General features: G+C 36.6%; 1 protein-coding gene across 3 annotated transcripts; it reads right to left on the bottom strand.

The window, feature by feature from the left end:
- Nucleotides 1–1351: 1351 nt before the first annotated feature.
- Nucleotides 1352–19341, bottom strand: MYOT (myotilin). Of its 3 annotated transcripts, none has more exons than XM_037061039.1 (10): nucleotides 19232–19341; nucleotides 15873–16439; nucleotides 11755–11929; nucleotides 10562–10666; nucleotides 7733–7782; nucleotides 6524–6656; nucleotides 5294–5501; nucleotides 2775–2940; nucleotides 2196–2329; nucleotides 1352–1985 (listed from the first exon to the last, which is right to left on the bottom strand). In XM_037061039.1, exons 2-10 carry the CDS (start codon nucleotides 16226–16228, stop codon nucleotides 1813–1815), a joined length of 1500 nt encoding a protein of 499 aa, XP_036916934.1. In that variant the 5' UTR covers nucleotides 16229–16439; nucleotides 19232–19341; the 3' UTR covers nucleotides 1352–1812. The 3 variants fall into 3 exon arrangements, with proteins under 3 accessions (XP_036916934.1, XP_036916949.1, XP_036916943.1); XM_037061054.1 differs by having other exon boundaries at nucleotides 7733–7779; XM_037061048.1 differs by having other exon boundaries at nucleotides 15873–16317.
- Between the last annotated feature and the right edge of the window lie 1287 nt (nucleotides 19342–20628).

Below are 20628 nucleotides of genomic sequence, written 5' to 3'. Positions count from 1 at the left end.
TAGACTGAGGTTGATCCATGCTGTTTTGTGCGCAGATAAAAAGCAGAACTAGGCCACACAGCAGGGAGAGTCAGAGTCGGCCAAAGCTGAAAGGAGCAGGAGAGGCCCCCGCGCGGCTCACGGCGGCGGACCGGCCCGANTTAGAAATAACTTCCACCCTTCTTTCCTCCCAGGCTGGCTAAAGGGAGCGTTAAAATATTTTTTTTCTTTTTTTAACCCCAGCTCCATAGTGATAATGTAAAGGGTAGGCCAAAACAGTAGTCCTTGGGAGCCCAGACGCGCCTGGCCCTGAAGCTTCGCAAAGATGAGGAGGTAGCTTGTAAACCCGCTGCAGAAACGGCCGAACAACTCTGGCCGTGAATTAAGGCATCCCAGTCCCTCCGGGATGTGAGACAGAAGGGATCCTCATGTTGGTGAGAGGAAAATAAGACGGAAATCAGTCGGAAGACCCCAGAGCAGCCTTCAAAGAAAACCAACAAGCGGGTTTGAAAGGAAAAAAAGAAAGCGACTTTTGTTATTCCCCTGAAAGAGATGTAGTCTGAGGTTGATCCATGCTGTTTTGTGCGCAGATAAAAAGCAGAACTAGGCCACACAGCAGGGAGAGTCAGAGTCGGCCAAAGCTGAAAGGAGCAGGGGAGGCCCCCGCGCGGCTGACGGCGGCGGACCGGCCCGAGGAAAAGCGAAGGCCGCTGTCCGAGGTTAGAGTAGTTCAGGGAGGGGATTTGCCCTTTCCTGGGCTTGGGCTCTCAGGCTTACAAGATGATGCTTTGCCACGTTAACAGGTTACCGGAACTTGAAATGTAGACTGGAGAAAAACACCAAAATAGAGCTCTTCGGATTTACATTAAATATAAGAGTTAAACAGATGACTCTACAGACTATTCTTACTCCATTGCGCTTGGTAGTCTCAGAGATGTTGAAGAATTAGAGATCTGTTGTTCGGTTAAAACAAAACCCAAATTTCAGGAGAGTTCCTCATGCCTTTGAAGCGTAAACCTTGGAAAAAGGTTTCAGGAGGAATTGGCTGAGCTGTGAGTTTTACTAGGAACACATACTCATGCTCTGGAATGTAACATTGTTGCTCTTTTGGAACGTGTTACTCACAGGGTTTCCTAGTTATTTCATAAATAAAAACCAGAAACTTTATGTTAATGATCTAGACTTTCATGAAGAGAAGACAGTCTTTTTTTTTTTTTTGAAGGGAAGGAGAGAGAGAGAAACACCAATGTATGGTTGCATCTTGTGCGTCCCCTGCTGGGAATTAGCCTGCAACCCAGGCATGTGCCCTGACTGGGAATCGAACCACAGTTGTCTGGTTCAATCCACTGAGCCACACCAGCCAGGGCAACAGTCTGTTTTAAATAATTGAAATTTTATTGTCTTTTGACATAAAACTGTGGAACACTCAGATAATCTATACCATGTTAGTATTCCTAGAAGAGAAAATGGGTAAAACAGTATTTAAAAAGCAGTACCAGTAAATCTTATTATAAGTATTAGGTGTGTCTAAAAAGTTGATATTAATTTATAACCTGTAGTTGTTAAATGTGTATGACTTAAATGTTAAAATCCCACATTTTAAGATAGTCTTCTACAATTACAAACCCACACACAAATTTTGTGTTGGCTTCACAAACCAGAGATGTAGATAGAATGTGCAAGAGTTAAAGGATAAATAATATTATAAATATATATTAGTTATATTACCTAATGAAAGCCATAATCTGTTAATACAGCTATCGATTTATTTTAAAAATTCAGTTGAATATATTACTAATAGTGTAGTTGTGTTTTCCAATGTTGGTAAGTTTGTTAAAGTTCTTCACTTTCATAGAGTCCAGATTGAGCTGCCAGACGCTGAAACTCTCCTTCAGGGTTAAAAGCTTGTTTCACATCCAAACCTTTTCCGTTAAGTGCTAAATATTTGCTAAAAGTTGGCCGAACACGTAACTGCTTAGGAGCTGGAAGAGTTTGGTTTGGACGGGCTGAAATAGATCAAATAAAAGTCAGTTCAGAAAACCTAAACAAATGGGTTGCACAAGATATTCATTATCAAACAGGAAAAGAAAAAATCAAAACTGATTATGTATGGGGAAAATCCCTCAGATTTTGTGCTTTGCCAGGATTTGTGTTTCTTATTAAGTCTTAAATCCTTTATAGCACTTGACATAGCCCTTTATAACAATGTGACTTACGTGTAACATCTAATCTTGTGTTACATGTGGTCACTCCAGCTTCATTGACTGCAGACACTGTATACCACCCAGCGTCTTTCTTGTTTACATCTTTTATCAGTAAGGTAACTCTTCCAGAGTTATCATGATATAAGCTGAAAAGAAACAATTATAAAAGAAAGTATAGGAATTAATTTTCCTGTGAAAGTAATTTATGATGCCCCAATCTACATAGTCAGACTAATAAGGAAAAGAAACATATGGAAATTCTGATACTGTACTTAATCATTGCCAAATAGCTATTGGTTTTCTTGAATTAAACATCCCCTCACCAAGTCTTGTTTATTATTAGTAACTAGGTAAATGCTAGCCTACTTTATTGTTTATTGTCAGTAACAAGGTACCATAAATTCTAGCTTACTTTATGCTTTAAATTTCTGATTAATGGATTATGGCTTAATGAGGTTTATGATATTTCTGTGTATGTTTTAAAAACAAGACAAATTGAGATCATAGATGCATGCCATTTATGATATATTTCAAAGTATAACTGGATTCACCAAAGTAAACTATAGGTAAGTCTAGAAATACTTATCCTACCTTATTCGATCAGTGTTGAATTGTACCATTTCATTATTTCTTTTCCAGAAAAGTTTTGGTGGAGGTACAGCTGAGATTTGGCATTCTAGCTTCACTGAGTCTCCCTCAAAAACTTTTTTGCTCTGTGGTTTGTAGATAAACATTGGTGCTCTTCTATGTTCTTTTGCTACATATTAATAAAAAATCAACTATTTGAAATATTATGAAAATGACATTAGTCAAATCAAAGTATGAAATTTGAATTATAAACAGTAATAACATGATTGGAATTTTGTAACAATGTGATGTACAAGGCAAGACCAGTTCTTTATTAAAATGAAGAAGCAAAATACTAAATAACCCTCCCATGTCTGTCCCTAATAGTTTTCTCTACTAGTCAGTCACTACTGATTCATAAAACATAAAGCTTTATGTTTTAGTTTAAACTAAAATAATATACAATACAATTTTTAAGAGTTCTAAAACAGTAAGGTAGTGATGTATTGAATTTACAATCATGTTTCATTCAAAGAATTTAAGTCTCTCCTCACTTGCCATGTCTTCTATAGGGAGGCAGCATGAGTGGTGGAAAGAGTACCAGACAACTTGGGTTCAAATTCTCTGTTTGTTAGCCATGCCAAATTGGGAAAAATTTGTTTAGTTTCTATGAGGCATAGTTTTTTTTTAAAGAATTTATTTATTTATTTTCAGAGGGGAAGGGAAGGAGAGAAGGAGAGAAATATCAATGTATGGTTGCCTCTCACGAGTCCCCTGCTGGGAACTGGCCTGCAACCCAGGCATGTGCCCTGACTGGGAATCGAATTGCGATCATGTGGTTTGCAGGCCCGCGCTCAATTCACTGAGCTACACCAGCTAGGGCTAGTTTCTATGAGGCGTAGTTTTATCTACTGTAAATACAATACCCAAGTAATAGTGACTGTTGTGCTTACTATACAGAATTACTGTGAGAATCAATTGAAATAATGAATGAAGAAATGCTTTGTAAACTACCAATATAAAGTAATACACAGATGTCACTAATTGTATGTCTTTACTTTTCTTCAAATACCTGAGAGAAAAGAGGAAATGATACTAAATACCATAACCCTAATTTTTCTGAAGGAGAAATGAGTTGATTGGACAGATGCCTGCCAAGGTCTCCTTCAGCTCTAACATTATAGTATTTCTGGAGCTATTGACACAAGAAGGATTTACCCAAACTTACTCACTTGAATTGTTTTTGTTTTTTGATTTCTAGATCTTTAGTTTTTCCTTAGTTTGAGCCCTCTTTTTATATGATAGAAAAACCCTTTTTAAAAAAAGATTTTATTTTTTTTTTATTTTTAGAGAGAAGGGAAGGGAGAGAGAAGGAGAAGAAGAAAAACATCAATGTGTGCTTACCTCTTGTGGGCTGCCTACTGGGGACTTGTCCTACAACCCAAGCGTATGCCATGACTGGGAATTGAACTAGTGACTCTGGTTTGCAGGCCAGCACTCAATCCACCGAGTCACGCCAACCAGGGCTCATAGAATAATCTTAAAGAGTTTTTATTGATCTGGGTAGAATATAGACTCATGAAAATTTTCTAACTTGATGAAGCTTTTATATAACAAACAATGAATTACAGCAAAATCTCTCTTATGTGATATACCATGGCTTAAGCCATTATAAATGTGAGATATTTAAAACACTTAAACTGTAACATTTTAAAACAGAACATCAATTGCATGAGAACTGCCTCACAAAGAAAATTAGAGACATGAGTTTTGCCATTTCTGTTTTCTAAAGCAAATAGGCATGTTTTTGTTGTCATAATTACAGGTGAGTTTCCTAGTAAAAGGAATACAGTATAAAGCTAATAGTTGATATTTACTCTTCAGTTTTAAATGGTGCATGATTATGACAATTCTGTAAAAATGTGAGTTAGATTGGCTGTTTTAGACTGTAGGCCAGAGAAATGATTAGACTAAAATTTTTCACTTTTAGATGTATTAGTTACATCTATAGCAATGCTTCTGCCCTGGCTGATGTGGTTCATTTGGTTGGAGCATAATCCTGTGAAGGAAAAGGTCATGGTTTTGTTTCCTGTTCGGGGCATAAGACTAGGTTGCAGGTTCAATCCCTGGTTGGGGCATGTACAAGAGGCAACCAATAGATGTTTCTCTTTCACATCAATGTTTTTCTCCCTCTCTCTCTCCCTCCCTTCCCCCTCTTGACAATCAATAAGCATGTCCCCTGGTGAGGATAAAAAAAATATTTCTACTACCTTATTTGGTGTGTCTGAAATTTCTTTGTTTCCTTTCCGGAAAAGTTTTCGTGGTAGATCTGTCATTCTAGTTTCACTGAGTTTCCCTCAGGACTATCATCCTCCCCACACCCACATACCCATCCGTGGCTGTTGAGTAAAAACTGGGGTTCTTCTGGGTTGTATAGTGTAGACATTAACCTTAAATATGAAGTCTTCTGGGATTTTAAGAAAATACTTTCTTTTTTAATACTGCAGGATTAGAGATACTTTATGATTTCTTGGAAGGCTTACCCAGGACGTCCAGCTGCACAGTAAAGGTGGCTTCTCCTGCTCTATTCTTGGCAACACATACATAAGCCCCTGCATCTGAAACTCTGACCACTTCAAAGATGAGTGAATGGAAGCCCTTCTCAGACACTATCATTTTGTGTAAATCATCTGATTGAACTGGTCTTCCATTTAGATACCATGACACATCAGGAGCTGGCAGTCCACTCACCTAGGATTGAAAACACAAGGAGATGACAGAATTTTTAATTATAGCATCACTGGGACCAATTTGTCTATGAATTTTAATGATTTCAGTATCTGAGTGGGTTTGTGACTGAAAATGCAAAGCAAGAGCTTAAAAAAGGTATTTGCTTTTAATAATTTTTAACAAAACAGTACAAGTTAAATCTCTTGAAATTAATATAGTATTTTCAGACTATCTTGAACCCTATCTAGCTCTTTCATATGCAATCTCAGACTCTTTAAGATCTTTTGATTAAGAAGTATGGAAGTCATATGGCTTTTCTGGCCAATGGTGACTGCAGCTGCAGTCCCAGAAGCACATTTATGTGCTTCCATTCACTCATCAGTGAGGCTTGCTGATCCAATGAACCTTTCCAAAACAGTGTTCTTGAGCTGCAGTTCTGGTGTATGGGTGACAGTTTGTTAAGTGTTTCTATATAAGCCTTAACAATCGAATCCATCCATACACTGACTTCATAAGGAATCTGGAAAAACATTTTATAAGAAAAAATTCTTCAAAAGGAGGATGATGAGAGTGTTGGCTTTTCTGAAAAGCTATTCTAGTTTGAAGAACTGTTCTAGGCTGAGAGAAAGCAGTGTTGCGTGAGTTTCTTAATGAAGAAGAATTACAGAGGCATTTTACTTTAGAGACCCTGTTACGATAGCTTCACTTAGAGTAGTTATTAGATGGCAGACAGTCTTGTGGATACCGTATGCCTGTTTACTCAGTTACTCCTCAAATGACTTGATGAAGTAGGCACATTAGTTATTCTCATTTTACAGATGAGACAAAAGTGCACAGAGAGGTTAAGTGACAGGTTACGTAGCTGAAAAGTGGCAGAGTCAGGATTCAAACCCAGGTAAGCTTGGGTCCAGCGTTTCTGTTCTTACCCACTATACATACTGCTTCTCAAGCTGTGTAGCAAACTATGAAAAGGAAGAGGACATTTGTCAAATTTAATATCCCATGGTTAATTTTCCTCCAATACTTAAAAACTCTTCTCTTACTTTGAAGTCCATTCTGCAGAATCTTCCCTCTTCAATCGTCATGTTCTCTGGCACTTGAATGAAACGAGGCGGGTAAAATTTCTCCTGGATTGCATCCTCATCATTCACGCCTCCCCTTGAAGATGATCTACTTCTACAAAGATATTTTAATAACCACTTAGTAGAAAAGTTGTGGTTGTTCTTTCTTTCACACACATATAGTTTAGCCATCAAATTTGAAACCCCAGAGTCCATACTGTTTGATAGTGTGATAACAATGGAGAGAGGCCTTAGGATTGTATTTAGCTCTGGCATGTTTGGTAACTACTGGAAATGGTAGCAGTTGAGAAACACCTGGTACAAATTTCACATCTTTCTTTTTCACAGTGCCATGAATTCAAGAAACTGATCTATTAAAACGCAGAGTACCCCATTCTTACCACCTGCAATTCTTACCACCTGCAAAGGTTGTTAGAATTGGGTTTCTATTGTCATGAAAAAGTTGTTTAACATGGAAACATGGTCCTGGCTTATTTGACCAAAACATGTAAAATGCTTACTCTAAGATAGTTCTAATATTTAGTGGATAAAATTTTGACCATCATCCCTGACATTAGAAAATTCACATTGTATTGTAGAAAAGGTATGTGGGAAGCCTGAGGGCTCTGTGAATATTACATTTTTATTTTATCATTTATTTATTTTTATTTTTAATTTTTTTGAATATTACATTTTTAAATATTTTATTTATTTATCTTTAGAGGGGAAGGGAAGGAGAGAGGAAGGAAACATCAATGTATGGTTGCTTCTCGTGCATCCCCTGCAGGGAACTGGCCCCTGCCAGAAACTGGCCTGCAACCCAGGCATGTGCCCTGACTGGGAATCGAACCGCGATCGTCTGGTTCGCAGGCCCACGCTCAATCCACTGAGCTACACCAGCCAGGACTTTGAATATTACATTTTTAAAAATATTTTATTTATTTTTAGACAGAGGGAAGGGGAAGGAGAAAGAGGGGGAGAGAAACATTAATGTTTGGTTGCCTCTTGTGCGCCCCCAACTGGGGACCTGATCCACAACTTATGTGCCCTGACTGAAAATCGAACGGGCGACCCTTTGGTTTGCAGGCCAGTGTTCAATCCATTGAGCCACACCAGCCAGGGATGAATATCATGTTTTTAAGCCGAAAACATTTTAGATAGCAAAACATATATTCAAAATTATTTTTTTACCTTATTTGTGATGTAGGAACTTGTAGCCGTGCATGTTCTGAATTGTGCTGCTTGAAATTAAAACAAAGTGATAATGTCAACATACGATTGTTAACTTGAAATGAAACAAGTAAGTAGTTGTAGTTGAAAGGGACATTCCCATGTTGGCTGTATTTTTACAGTTATTAGTTCTATATATTAAGCTTTTAAGCATTTAAAACTTCCTACACTATCCTTCTAATACTCTAGCAAGAAAATCCCAGAATGAAAAGGTTGTTCTACAGGCATGATTTATGAAACTTAGACTTTTAATTGATAGTGGTTCTTTTTTCAGGTGACTATTTAATGACAAAGGATGATGTGTCCTTCGGTATATTTGAAATGGGAGCACATAGTACAGATTGTCCTTTAGTAAAACAGGAATAGATGTGAAGTCACTTGTGTTGGCAGTAGATATGGGGTATTATGCCTACTGCTCAAAAGTGGCACCGGCAGCAGTAAACACGTATTAGACTGGAAAATACCTCTCTTTTTAGCTCATGACACAAAGTCCTGATGGACACCATGGAAGATATGTGTAGAGCTATGAAAAGGCTTTGGAAACAACATTAATTACTTCCTGCTTAATAAAGGTGTATTTAATTTAAGCAAACATCTTTTAGAATTTATATCTGAGCACCAGAAAATTATTTGTATTTGAGAATAAAATCAGAAACTGATGAAAATTATAATAGAATTAATAAATTGATTAGATATTTAGTGCCTATTTTGTGTATTTCACTGTGCTTGCCTTAGGGGGAGATACAAAGAAGTAGAAAATTCAGTTTCTATATCGGAATATGTGAAAAACACCTGTACAACAATATGGCAAATCATTATAAATAATTTATTTTTGGATGAGCATGTTTAATGTGTTTTGTTATTTTAAAACAAAATTCTTAAAACTGTCATAATTTTTAGTTAGTGTTAAGATTTTCTAAACAAAGATTTCTAAGCAAAACGTCAAAAGAACAATTTAGTGATCAAATCAACTAAGTTTTTGGTAAAAAATAAAAATAATCCAGTTAAAGTATCCAGAGTTAGTTTTTTACTTCTTAAGGTGGTTTGAATATGTATATATTTGTATTCATAAATGTGATACTTCAGTTATACATAGTTTGATGGCATTTTGTTTGAAGTGTACAAAAATGTAAGATTTCTATTTTCTGATTTCATAATGATATATTTTGCTGCTATCTACTGTCACCTTCATTTTAAAATTTTCAAAGAATGAATGAAGAAAACAATTCATCCTTGCCATTGAAATCATGTACTGGAAATTTGTAAGTTAAGCCATCATCAATGTAATGTTGCTTTGAATTATTGCTGCTTATAAAGATAGATTTGTGTCTTACTCTTGCTATAATCGCCTGTAGCACCATAGTAGGTGGTCCATTTAAATAGTCAAATGAATGAATGCTTGAAGTGTTTAGAAGCCAAAAAGAGAGTTAAGTTCTGTTTTCAGTTTCTAGTTACTTGTTCTGCTAGACTCTGCTCCATTCTTCTTAGTAGGATTAGTCTCATATTACAAACAAAAATCTTATTGTCAGCTTCCTATACTTAGAAGCTTGGAATTTTTTTTTTTACTTTTAAAAAAGATTTTCTTTATTTATTTTAGAGAGGGGAAGGGAGGGAGAAAGAGAAGGAGAGAAATATCAATGTGTGGCTGCCTCTCACGTGCCCCCTACCAGAGACCAGAGGCATGTGCCCAGACTGGGAATCGAACCAGTGACCCTTTGGTTTGTAGGCTGGAGCTCAATCCACTGAGCCACACCAGCCAAGGCAGAGACTTGGAATTCTTTTTATTTATTTATTTATTTATTTATCTTCAGAGGGGAAGGAGGGAGAGAAACATCAATGTATGTATGGTTGCTTTTCGTGCGTCCTCTGCTGGGAGTTGGCCTGCAGGGAACTGGCCTGCAACCCAGGCATGTGCCCTGACTGGGAATCGAACCGCCATCCTCTGGTTCACAGGCCTGCACTCAATCCACTGAGCTACACCAGCCAGGGCGAGACTTGGAATTCTTGATTGCCTACTTTCATTCCTTTAGCTCCCAGTGTCTTGTGGACTTTTTGGAAAGGAATGAAAGGTAACTACAGAAGGATATAGCTTAAGGTTCATGTAGCTTAACAATCACAGTTCAGTCTGCCTCTCCAACTATGAATTTCTATTCAAGGTTAACTTTGCTTGTTAAAATGAGGTTGGTCAGGTACAAGCCAGTGGGATGGATATTCACTTCATTCTCTTCATAAAGTTAATCCCTTTCTGAAAAGGATGCTTTTGTTAATCTGAGAGCCATTACTTATAAGGCTTATTTTTTTTGTTTTGTTTTTAATAAGCAATTGTGAATATGGGAACATGATAAAAGGAATTGGATGTTTTATTAGTATCGTGAGTACTATATTTTAAAACATTGAAATGATAAACAATATGTGAGAAAAGGATATAATTACTTTAGTTTAGAGTTTTAACTTCTGTTCTGCTGAAGATTTACAACTCATAAATTCTCTGTCCATACAGACATTGTAGGAAGAAGAGTCCTACATTTAACTGACTCATAAACGTCCAGATGAAAAGTGACTCCGTTAGCCTTCTGGTGTTTTTTGTCCTTGTGTCATTTCTTAGCAGATATTAGAACCATCAGAAAAAGGCATAAAATTGAAACTATATGTTTTAGCCCATCATGGCCTCTCCCATGGAAGTGATTGACTTTTGCTTCAAATGCTATTTATAAATGTTTAGAATAGTAGACATTTAAAATTCACACACACTAAAAGAGCTCCAGTTAGATAAAGATTGTTTTAACTTACCTGTGGTGAGTCTTGTGTCTCATTGTCATTTTGAGCTTGAAATACAGCAGCAGCAGTCTGTGGTCCTAGCAATCTGCGCGCCATCTTCTCCTCATATGTCAGCCGCTTTGAAGAAGTAAGTCATTAAGAAGAAGGGTAATGAGGTCTAATAAAAGCTGTTTGTACAGGTTTAACTTAAAAGAATTTTAAGTTAAATTTTACCAAGAAAAATACCGAGAATTTTACCAAGAAAGTATAGTTCTGTATTGAATTATAAATATTTCCTTCCAATCTAGTGTCACTTCCCTTATCTGTAATACTCACTTTTTTCTTTTGCTCCTTGGAAAGGTAGACGTGATTACCCCTAAATAAGGCTCTCCCAGGTAAAAGGGAATTCTTTCCCTTCTTGTTTTGTGTGTTCCAACTGGCTCTGTCTTAGAATAAACTATTGCATGTCCTCATATTCAGAAAGAGCTCATTAAATGAACACTGAATATCTAACTTACTAACTTCTGGTTGAAAGCAGTGCAATTGATGTGTTAAATGTATTTGGGTTAGAGACGTACAGTACTACTGTCGCAAAGATAGGTGACTAATACAATGTACACAGTAAGAGTTACATAATAAAATTTATAGCTATTTGTCCATCAATAACATATACCTAAGCACATGAAGAAGTCAGGTTGACAGTATTTCCTATTAGTTATTTGGTCATTAGACATATTTTATGAGAGGGTAATGCTAAAAATAGGTAATTATGAAATCATTCAGATTGATTTTTCATTTGCTTTGTTTTTTTACAACTCAAAACTAAGAGGTGGTTTCATGCAGAGAAATATGAAACAGGACCCAAATATTCCCCTTTAAAAGAATTATCCTGCCCTGGCTGGTGTGGCTCAGTGGATTGAGCACAGGCCTGGGAATCAGACAATCACGGTTCGATTCCCAGTCAGGGCACATGCCTGGGTTGCAGGCCAGTTCCCAGCAGGGGACACACGAGAGGCAACCATACATTGATATTTCTCTCCCTCTCTCCTTCCCTTCCCTTCGAAAGATAAATAAATAAAATCTTAAAAAAAAATAAAAATAAAAAAGATTATCTGATTCTTTGCTGATTTTACGTTCATTGATCTGTGAGACAGAGAGAACTTTTTCATTGAAGATAGATGTTATAGTTTAACTGGCTTTTTGTATAGAATTGACGTCTTGCTCACTTGATTTCCATTATGAAGAAGGCTGTCCTTGCATTTTAGCTTTCTTTCCAAATCTTGAATCAGAGCTTCTTTTGATCCTTGTATTTCATGGTCAGGAGTTCTTGGTGTGGGTTTGGCATTTGCATTTTGGGATGGCTTAGCATTTACAGGTTGGCCGGCTGAAGGTTGTTGATAACTTTAAAAAGAAAAAAAGATTTTGTAAAAAGATCTTTCAGATGTGTATCTAAAAGAGAGTTGGCCTTCCTTTGTCAGTCACCTTTAGATAATTTGAATCTACCACTTAGTACTATTGGTGTTAATAAAAACACCAATTTCCCTAGTAACAGTCAAGATGGATTTTATAAGAGTTGTTACCAGTTTTTTTGTTTATTTTAGTTTTGGCAAGTGAAAATCAAGTAGCAGGAGGAACAATTTAGAGTAGGTATGTGGACGGTGTTCTTCCTTAAAGACCTTGCCGAAAGAAGTGAAAGCAAAGTCTAGTTACTTGTGGCTTGAGGGCTCTTTAAATCTTAAAATTTTGTAAGTTTGAAAAATTTTATAGAAGAATTTTATAAGTTTGACCAATAGGTGGATATTCAGCAATAATGTGCTGGTGCTGACTCATACGGGCTCGAGAAGGCTGATGTTTAGCATCTCTTTCTAGCTCTCAGGATCTCACGTTGGTAGTTGTGGTGGTGGGAATCTCTGTACCTGGGAAATTGGTAAATACCACAAATCATGGCTCCTTCCTCCAGCTGACTGTTAAACATTTACCAGTATAGCAACTGGTATTTAGTGACTATTCTGCTGTTTTGAAAGGAGCCTACAGTTTACATAGTTGCTGGTTTTTCTATTAATTTCCAATTTTTATTAATTTCTTATTCTAGAAAATGTAAGTATGGCACTATATAACACATAGCTTCTACAGTAATGACAGTTTCTTTAATGTTGCTCAAGTGATTTTTTGGAGAAAGAAAGGAGTAATTAGGGGAAGAAGAAGAAAGAAATATAATCTAAAAAAGGGTTTGGAAAAAAAGGAAGCAAATTTGAATAGCAGTTGAAGAGCAGTTTTGTTTAAATCCTTATTTCAAGTTCTGATTCTAAGTTTTCTTCTAAGATTTTCTTGCCACTCCCAGACTTCCCCTTTTGGTGGAAGGCAGGGCTAGTATTCAGGTACTCCTGTGTTATTTGATCTGTCGGGTACAATTTTCTCAGGGCTTTGTTCATATTTCACATAGTTTATTTATTTGGTGTCATATGGGTGCTAGCTTGTATCTGTTTAATGTGGGAAAACTGGCCACTGCCTTTACTGAATATTTTACCATTATTATAATAAGCATTCTCCAGTTATCCAGATAAGAAAGTCTTTGTCTGTTCTGTGACATGTTCCTGTTCAAATATTATCAAGGATTATTAAAAGAATTTATAAGTTAAGTGGAAAGCTATCTCCTCTTAGTGGAGTCAGAATTTTAATTTTTGTAGGCTTTGGGGGCTTGGTTAATAATCTCTAGATTGCAAACATACTGAAAAGAAGTCTTATTACTCATAATTGTATTATTTATATCCAGTGACACAGAACCTGGGTATAGGTGATATTCACTCAGTTGAATGAATGAATGTTTTCCATTGTATTTAAGATGGTCTGTAATGAAAGTTGGTGATACACATTTCTCCTCTTTACATTTCAGATCTTCAGAGTTGTCCACATTAATCCTTAACTGAAGTCTGATTCATTCAGTTAATAGCCAAAACAAGTGTCTAAGTAAATACTGAAGGTGTTTTGTTCATTTGTTTTACGATTGAATTCCCAGGTCAAAGTGGTAAAATTCTTTTGGTCTTCTAGATCTGTTTCTCCAACAGTATGAAGTTAAAATAGCCTATTTTTTTAAATGCTAGTCCACAATCTTTATAGAAGTCATACATTTGTTAAAGTGAATTAGCATTAAATGAATTTTTGCAGACTGTCATAATATCTCTGAGAAATCTTAAAGGATTATCAAAAGGAAGCCTGAGAATTACTGATATATAAAGGCAGCCTCCCTTTATTCACTGAATATAGCCATTATTACCAGTTCAGACGGCTTCAGTGTTAGAACTTGATAGCAACTCATATTTATAAAGTAATATTATACTTGCACTGCTGTGTAGGTCTCTTTTTCCTATCATTAGTCACCCAATCATTAATTTTGTTATGGATCAGAAAACCAAATCATTGAACTGGTAAAGTTGCTGGACAACAAGGTTTTTGAAAGGAGTAATTAGAATTGAAGGGTTCCTCTCAGTTTCTAGTCTGTGGTTTGATCAACTGAATAGAACATTTGCTTAAGGGTTTCCTACTGATGAAAAGCTAAATAAAGCTTTCAAACTTCCCTGGGTCAGGATCCAAGGGATTATTTTAGAAGACATGGCAAACTTTTAAGCTCATCGTAACAATGAGGGGACTTGTGCACAAATGTTCAAAGGGCCAGAGCTTTCCACCATGTGCAGCTGGACACAGAATGGGTATCAAGTAGCTGTGGAAGATTAAAAGGGTTATCTGTGGTTGCTGAAAATGGAACAGCTAAAGCTGGATCTTTGATCTCTTGTTTGGGGACCTCCTCTGTTTTATTTCTTATCCTCTCTATTTTTTGCCTTTCTTCATCTCTTAGTTCTGTACACAGAGCTAGGTATATGGTTGAGGCTCAGTAATATTTATTTGATGGTTTTCTTTTCTGGGCAGGAATTTGGAGCTGGGTTGAAAGACTTTAACTAAGAAAAATGTCAGAAAAGTTTATTCTAGATTTTAAAATGCTCACATAGGAAATTTGGAAATAATTGAAAGTTAGATGGAAAAAGATCATCTGGGTAAAATATTACGAGGAAAAATCTACAATGTGTGAAAATGGGTATAATGGGAATTTGGGAGGAAGAGAGGGCTGTTAATTCTTGACTGCATCTTTTAAAAATCCTAGGTCAAACATAAGAAATGCCATTTTTGTAGGTCAAAAATAATTGACTATCAGCCATCTCAACTGGTTCAGCCTAGTATCTAGGATTTTAACAAATATTTTTGGTTTTCCTGGTTTTTGTTCTTAAAAATATTGAAAAGTTTTCTTTCCAAGTTGAATTGCTGTAGTCAGTTCAACTAGGTTTTCAGGGTTCTCATTATAGGAATCTCCAGAATAAATTAGCCTCCAGAGAAGACTGAGCAAAATTAGCAAGGATTACAGCAAATCTATCAATAAGCCTGCAACAAACAAAACACATTCCATTGGACAGTCTTTTTCAGATGCCTCTGATTTAATTTTCTGATGTTCTAGCCAGCCAAGGAACAGGAAAACTGATAGCCCTAACTTTGCATAAGCGCAAAGTATTCAGATCATGTTTTAAAAAAAGCGCAACCACTATGTCCTTCATATCAGGTTCTCCTAGGACAGTTTTAGGACTGTGAAAATAGTACATGCTTGCATAAAGCTACAGGTATTCATCCCTGTAATCCCTGTATTTAGAGCAGCCTCATCAATTTGGAATAAAGTACAGTTTTAATTACCAAAGGCAATGTTAAGGTCATAAACCTTTATCTATTCAAGCTTTTCTCCTGATTATAGTAAGAAAAATTCATACACTTTAGTGTCTGAATCCCAGATTTTCTTTTTAGGCAAGTGGGTATTCAAGATCAGAGGGGAAATGGATAGGAAGAAAAGACTGAGACTAGGAAGAAATTTAATAGCTTCTGTTTTTGTGAGAGGAAATCCTATCAGGCAGGTGTTCTTCATCTCAAATGAGCCCAGAACCAGAGCAATTAAATGTACAGCACAAGCAACTTAACTTAGAACTGGGGGGAATAGTTCAGTGTTCTTGAGTATGTCAGAAATCTTCTTTTGAAGATGGAAAACAACAGGTGAGTAATTGTATGGGGTAATAGATGGTTGGAGTTCAACTCCACCTGGACACTAGAGAATGGGTCAGATGACCTCTCATTGCCAGTACCCTGGTTTAAGGTGTTCTAGGAGAATTATGGGATGAGACCTTCAGGTCACATTGCCTTTTTAGACAGTGAAGAATAAACTACAGCATTATCTACCCCTCACCCCCTACCATCCTCAGATACTGTATATGAAGTATATATCCAAATGCATATATTTTAAAAACTCACTTACTTGGAGTCCACAGTGGAAGGGATTTTACTGCTATTGTAATCAGGCTGTGATGGTAATATGGAGCTGAGGAAGCTGGCTGGGGACTGGTTATAGGTGGCTGTAACCCTTTGGCCCGGGTTGGAGCCAGCAAGCTGCTGGGGAGAAGCAGGAAAAGCAGAGGAGGACATGGTGATGTGAGAGCTCACTGTTGAGGAAGCAGAAAATCTTTGCTCTGTACACTGGCGGGGCTGGATGACAATGGAAGACTGTTTGGTCTGGCTAGAGTAGCTGGAGGTTTCTGGTCCAGGAGGCTGCAGTCTGGAGCCACATGGGTTTTGGGATTGGATGAAGTGTTTTGGCCGTTCGTAGTTAAACATGCTTAGCTGGTATATGGAAGATGAAGGCAATTTATTACTATAATAATTTGCTCCTGGATGGCTGGGGTCCTGAATTTGGGGCAGCAAGCCTGGAATGACAGAAGGTTGCAAGGAATCAGAAGCAACTTTGGTCTGCCCCTTCTTATTGGGATCCTGGGAGTTCTGTGTTTCTGGCTTTGATGGAGTGGCTGTCTCTTGAAGAATGTTTTTCCTTCAAACGGAGAAAATGGTTCAGTTACAATATTTCCGTAAAAAACAGTACTGTTTACTTAACATCTTTAGGAGCTTGTGTGCTTTTTTTTTTTTTTGGCGCTTTCAAGGTTATCTCATAGTGGAACTTGCCTGGTTTCTACACTTCTTCCTTTATTCTCTGTCTTTGCACAAATGACTTTTCCCCGTGAGAATAAGAAAAAAGGATTAATTAGTGTTTGCCTTTGGGTGATTCTTAAGCATATCCAGGGGCTTCAAGATGTAGAAGCACAAAGTTTGAGTTTGCCAAGTGGTTATTTATGAAAAGAAATTTCGTGATATTGCTCAATGTAATAATTTTATGGTTTCATAATTAACTTTTGCCCAGAGGCTACCATTTCATTAACCACAGAAATTTAATGATTTAAAATTATTAGCAGTTAAACATATAGCAGGTCGACTTCCATTCAGTTTGAATTCTTCCCATTGCTCATCAAAACCAAAGAACGCTCTCCAGGTACACCAGTTAATTCATGTGAATGATGTCTTGGTAAGTCAAGGGGGACAATATGCTTCTTTTGTAAAGAGTACTACTTTAATGTCCATATTTACTCCCCCGCCTTTTCACAATTTCATGAAGTAGAGGGACCATCTATAACTCATTGTTGTCAATTTGGGTGGATTTTTAAAATTTAGTTGTTGTTCAAGTACAGTCTTCTGCCTTTTACTCCCATGCCAGCCCTGCCCCCCCCAGTGCTCCCCACCTCCCTCCCATTTCCACCCCCCTTAGTTGTTGTCCATGTGTCCTTTATACTAGTTTCTGTAAATCCTTAATGGGTGGATTTTTGTAACCTTACAATTCACTGCCTCTTTTTCTTCCCTTGATTCCAATTTGAGTATAGCACCAAAATAGACAATAATTAAGGAGTGACTATAGGTCCGTGTCTCTCTGTGTGAGTATAACATATGTTACTGACTGAATTCCAGAGCCATTTGTATTTTATCTGTTGTTTTTAGATACTATTATCTAATTATTTATCTTGATGTGATCTTAATTATTTAATTTGACTTTTTATTATTTTTACCTATTTAATTTTTACTTTTTATTTTAGACCAATTTAAAACTTATTTTAGCTCCTTTCATATTTTCTTTTGAAATGACCAACAGGATTGCAAAGGAAGTAAGGCAACTGTGAAGCTGGCCTATACCTTAGGTATAGGTATATAGCTATAGGTATAGGAAGAAAAGATGGGTGCCATGTCTCTTATTTAGCTCTTAGATCTACTCCCTACAGGAGATCCCCATTTTTCCTTGGTGGGTCATTTGTCACTAAAATCACCTTAGGGATTATACCTGCCTCTGACTTCTTTCATTAGTGTGGTAAGTCAAAGCAGGATGGTGTATAGACATTACACACACAGATTGGCCCTATAAATTGTAGCATTGATTCTGTATTTATTTAAAGTATTAGGTAATTTAGTCCAAAGTACATTGGTTTCACATAGTTTAAGCCAGCACTGAGAAAATGCTAGTTCAAACTTTTAGCTGATAAAATTAGCCAAACTGTCATTACTAAAATAAAATCTTACAATTATTTGATGTCCTATCTTGATAAAAGCATCATTTTTAATGAAAAATTTCTAGACAACCTCATCCAAATTGTGCATGTAGTTTAAATTAAAACTAGTAATTTTTGGAAAGAACAAAAATGCAACTAAACACCCAAGAGAAAGATTCTATTAAAAAGACTTAAAAATAATATATTCCTTAACTTCAAGTTTATGAACACGAGCACATTCAATTAGAGTCCATTTTAGTAATTAACTATAGTAGGCTTGGAAGTCATTGGGGAAGAACATCCAGAGGAGACTTTAATTAGATTTCTCAAAAAAAGACTATTTCAAGGCAAGTAGTTCTGTAGTTGTCGGTTTATTCATTCCAGCAGAATTGAATCCAGTTTGGTTCCTAGACTCCATTTTGAGCAGGCAGATGCATCAGATTCATTTTAAATAGCAAGGAATAAACTGGTTAACTAATAGCCAGCAGATATTTTCTTTTTTTCATTTTTTAAAAATTTTATTGTTCAAGTACATATATATGCCTCTCCCTCCTCCATTCCCCCAGCCAGCAGATATTTTTCACAAAGTTCCTTATTTTTCTTTACAGATATTTCTAATGTCAACTATCTTGTTCATTTTGATATCAGCCTACATAGTTAAAAATTACTGTTATTTTTTAAAGCTCAAGTAAAAATATGTTCTTTCAAAATTTTTATTTTGTTCATGTCTCAATTTTATACAGGTGTTCATTCCCACAGGTAACTCCAAAGGCTTTTTTTTTTATGTTTGCAGTTATTGTTCAACAACTCAGTTCTATAATAAATTCTATTTCATGGCCATTATGTTAAATAAATATCAACATTTTATAAATAAAATACTAGTCTCCTATTTAAAAAATCTTAACTTTTTTCCTATCTCTAATATAGTACAGACTTGCCCCCAAAAAACTGATTGAGGATATTTTGAAGCTGTAGGATATCACCACGATTACAGTAAGACCAAGTGTTTCCTTTCAAGGAAAAAAGATGACTTAAAAATAACAACTCATAACTATCTTTTCTTCCACCCTTCTTTAGTGCCTTCTAGTTTCAGTAGAATGAAAAGACCACTTTCTCTTCAAATCTTTGTATAATACCATTATGATGTGTGGCTTTCAAACCTTGTATCTGAAGGTCACCTCTGTACACGCTCCTCTTTTGGACAAAAAACAAATACAAAACCCCAAACTGTAGCAGGAATAAAGAAGGGACTTACCCGTAAGTTCTGGAGGGTGCCAGCTGGGTTTAACCCACTATCGAAGGAAAGGAAAAGGCATCCCTTCCCTCACAGACTAATCTTGTGCCTCTGTGCTTAGTATTATAGCACCACTGACTTTTATCAGCTGCCAAACAGTGACATCTGATGTGCTTGCCTGTCCATCTACCTATGCTGGCATGTCAAAGTAAGAGTCCACAATCTAAACAATATCTCAGATGTCTTAGTGATACTTAAGGAGTGGGATTACATGAGCTTCTCTTTCAGGCTTCTTTATTTTAGATGTGAATTTTGACTATGAGTTTTAGCAAGCTCATGAGCAATGAATGGGGAAATGGGAAAAAGTGTAAAGAAAACTCAGTTCTTTATTGTGGTGGGGGCTTTGTGAATCTTCCCTGTTGAAGAAAGAAGGACTAAACCCCTTCTTTATATACGAGTATTCTAAGACTGGTGTTCTATCTTGTAAGACTTCTCCAGAAATGACCAATGATGGGTGGGCTTCAAATTGATCCATATTGATTTGTATTGGATAGTTGTTCACCTGAAGACTTTTTTTCCCAAACGGGAGTAGGGGTGGAGCAGGGTTCAAGCAGTTCATTTTAAGAAAGGGAGTGTGGTCTCAGTAAAGGCAGGAGAGCACGTGATAGTGACCTGTCACTGGGGAGGTGGAAAAGCATGGTACGGTTTCTTTAGCGAGTTTTCTGAATCTGTATGGTATATGCTTCCTTTACCTCGTACTTTTATCCTGAAAGCTTTGCAACACTTATAAACTTCCAAACAAGAGGCAATCTATACAAGTCAAGGCTCTGTATTGTCAACCCTCTTTCCTTCATCTTCCTTACGGTTTCCTTTCTCTTTTCACCAAGGAGACCATGTTGGTATTTAAATTTCTATTTTTGAGCAGGGCAGTAAATAGTTATAGAAGAAAACTTCAAATCAACAGAAGCGGTGGTGGAGAGGATTAGGTGGCATGAGGATCAGGCCAATCGAGTGGAATTATCTCCATTAAGTGGCTTCAATTTTGATATGGTTCTATTGTTTAAAGCTTATCTGTTTATTCCTCTCCCTCATGGATACTCCAAACTTGATTTAATTACTATGTACCTTTAATTACCAGGGCCCCAAAAATAAGTGTTTGAGCACATGTGAGGCATATAAAATTCTTCACAGCTGACCATGTAGTTGTACCTGCCTTCGGTGTTCAGAGCAATTTTAATAACTGCTGCCTGGGCATGCAGCCATTGTTTAGTAGGAAAAACAAACTAGATTTGATAAGTAGGTTGTTTGCCTACAAAGTCTTATTTCAGAAATCTCTCAAAATATTCCTGTGCATCTCCTCCTATTTCAAATTCTATTATAAGGGAAAAACTTTTCATTCAAATTAGAAAGATTTAAAA

This window comes from Sturnira hondurensis, unplaced genomic scaffold (genome assembly GCF_014824575.4).
Source record: "Sturnira hondurensis isolate 20B ecotype Veracruz unplaced genomic scaffold, ASM1482457v3 Scaffold0001120, whole genome shotgun sequence".
Taxonomy (NCBI): Eukaryota; Metazoa; Chordata; class Mammalia; order Chiroptera; family Phyllostomidae; genus Sturnira; species Sturnira hondurensis.
This window is presented reverse-complemented; position numbering and strand designations above follow the sequence as displayed.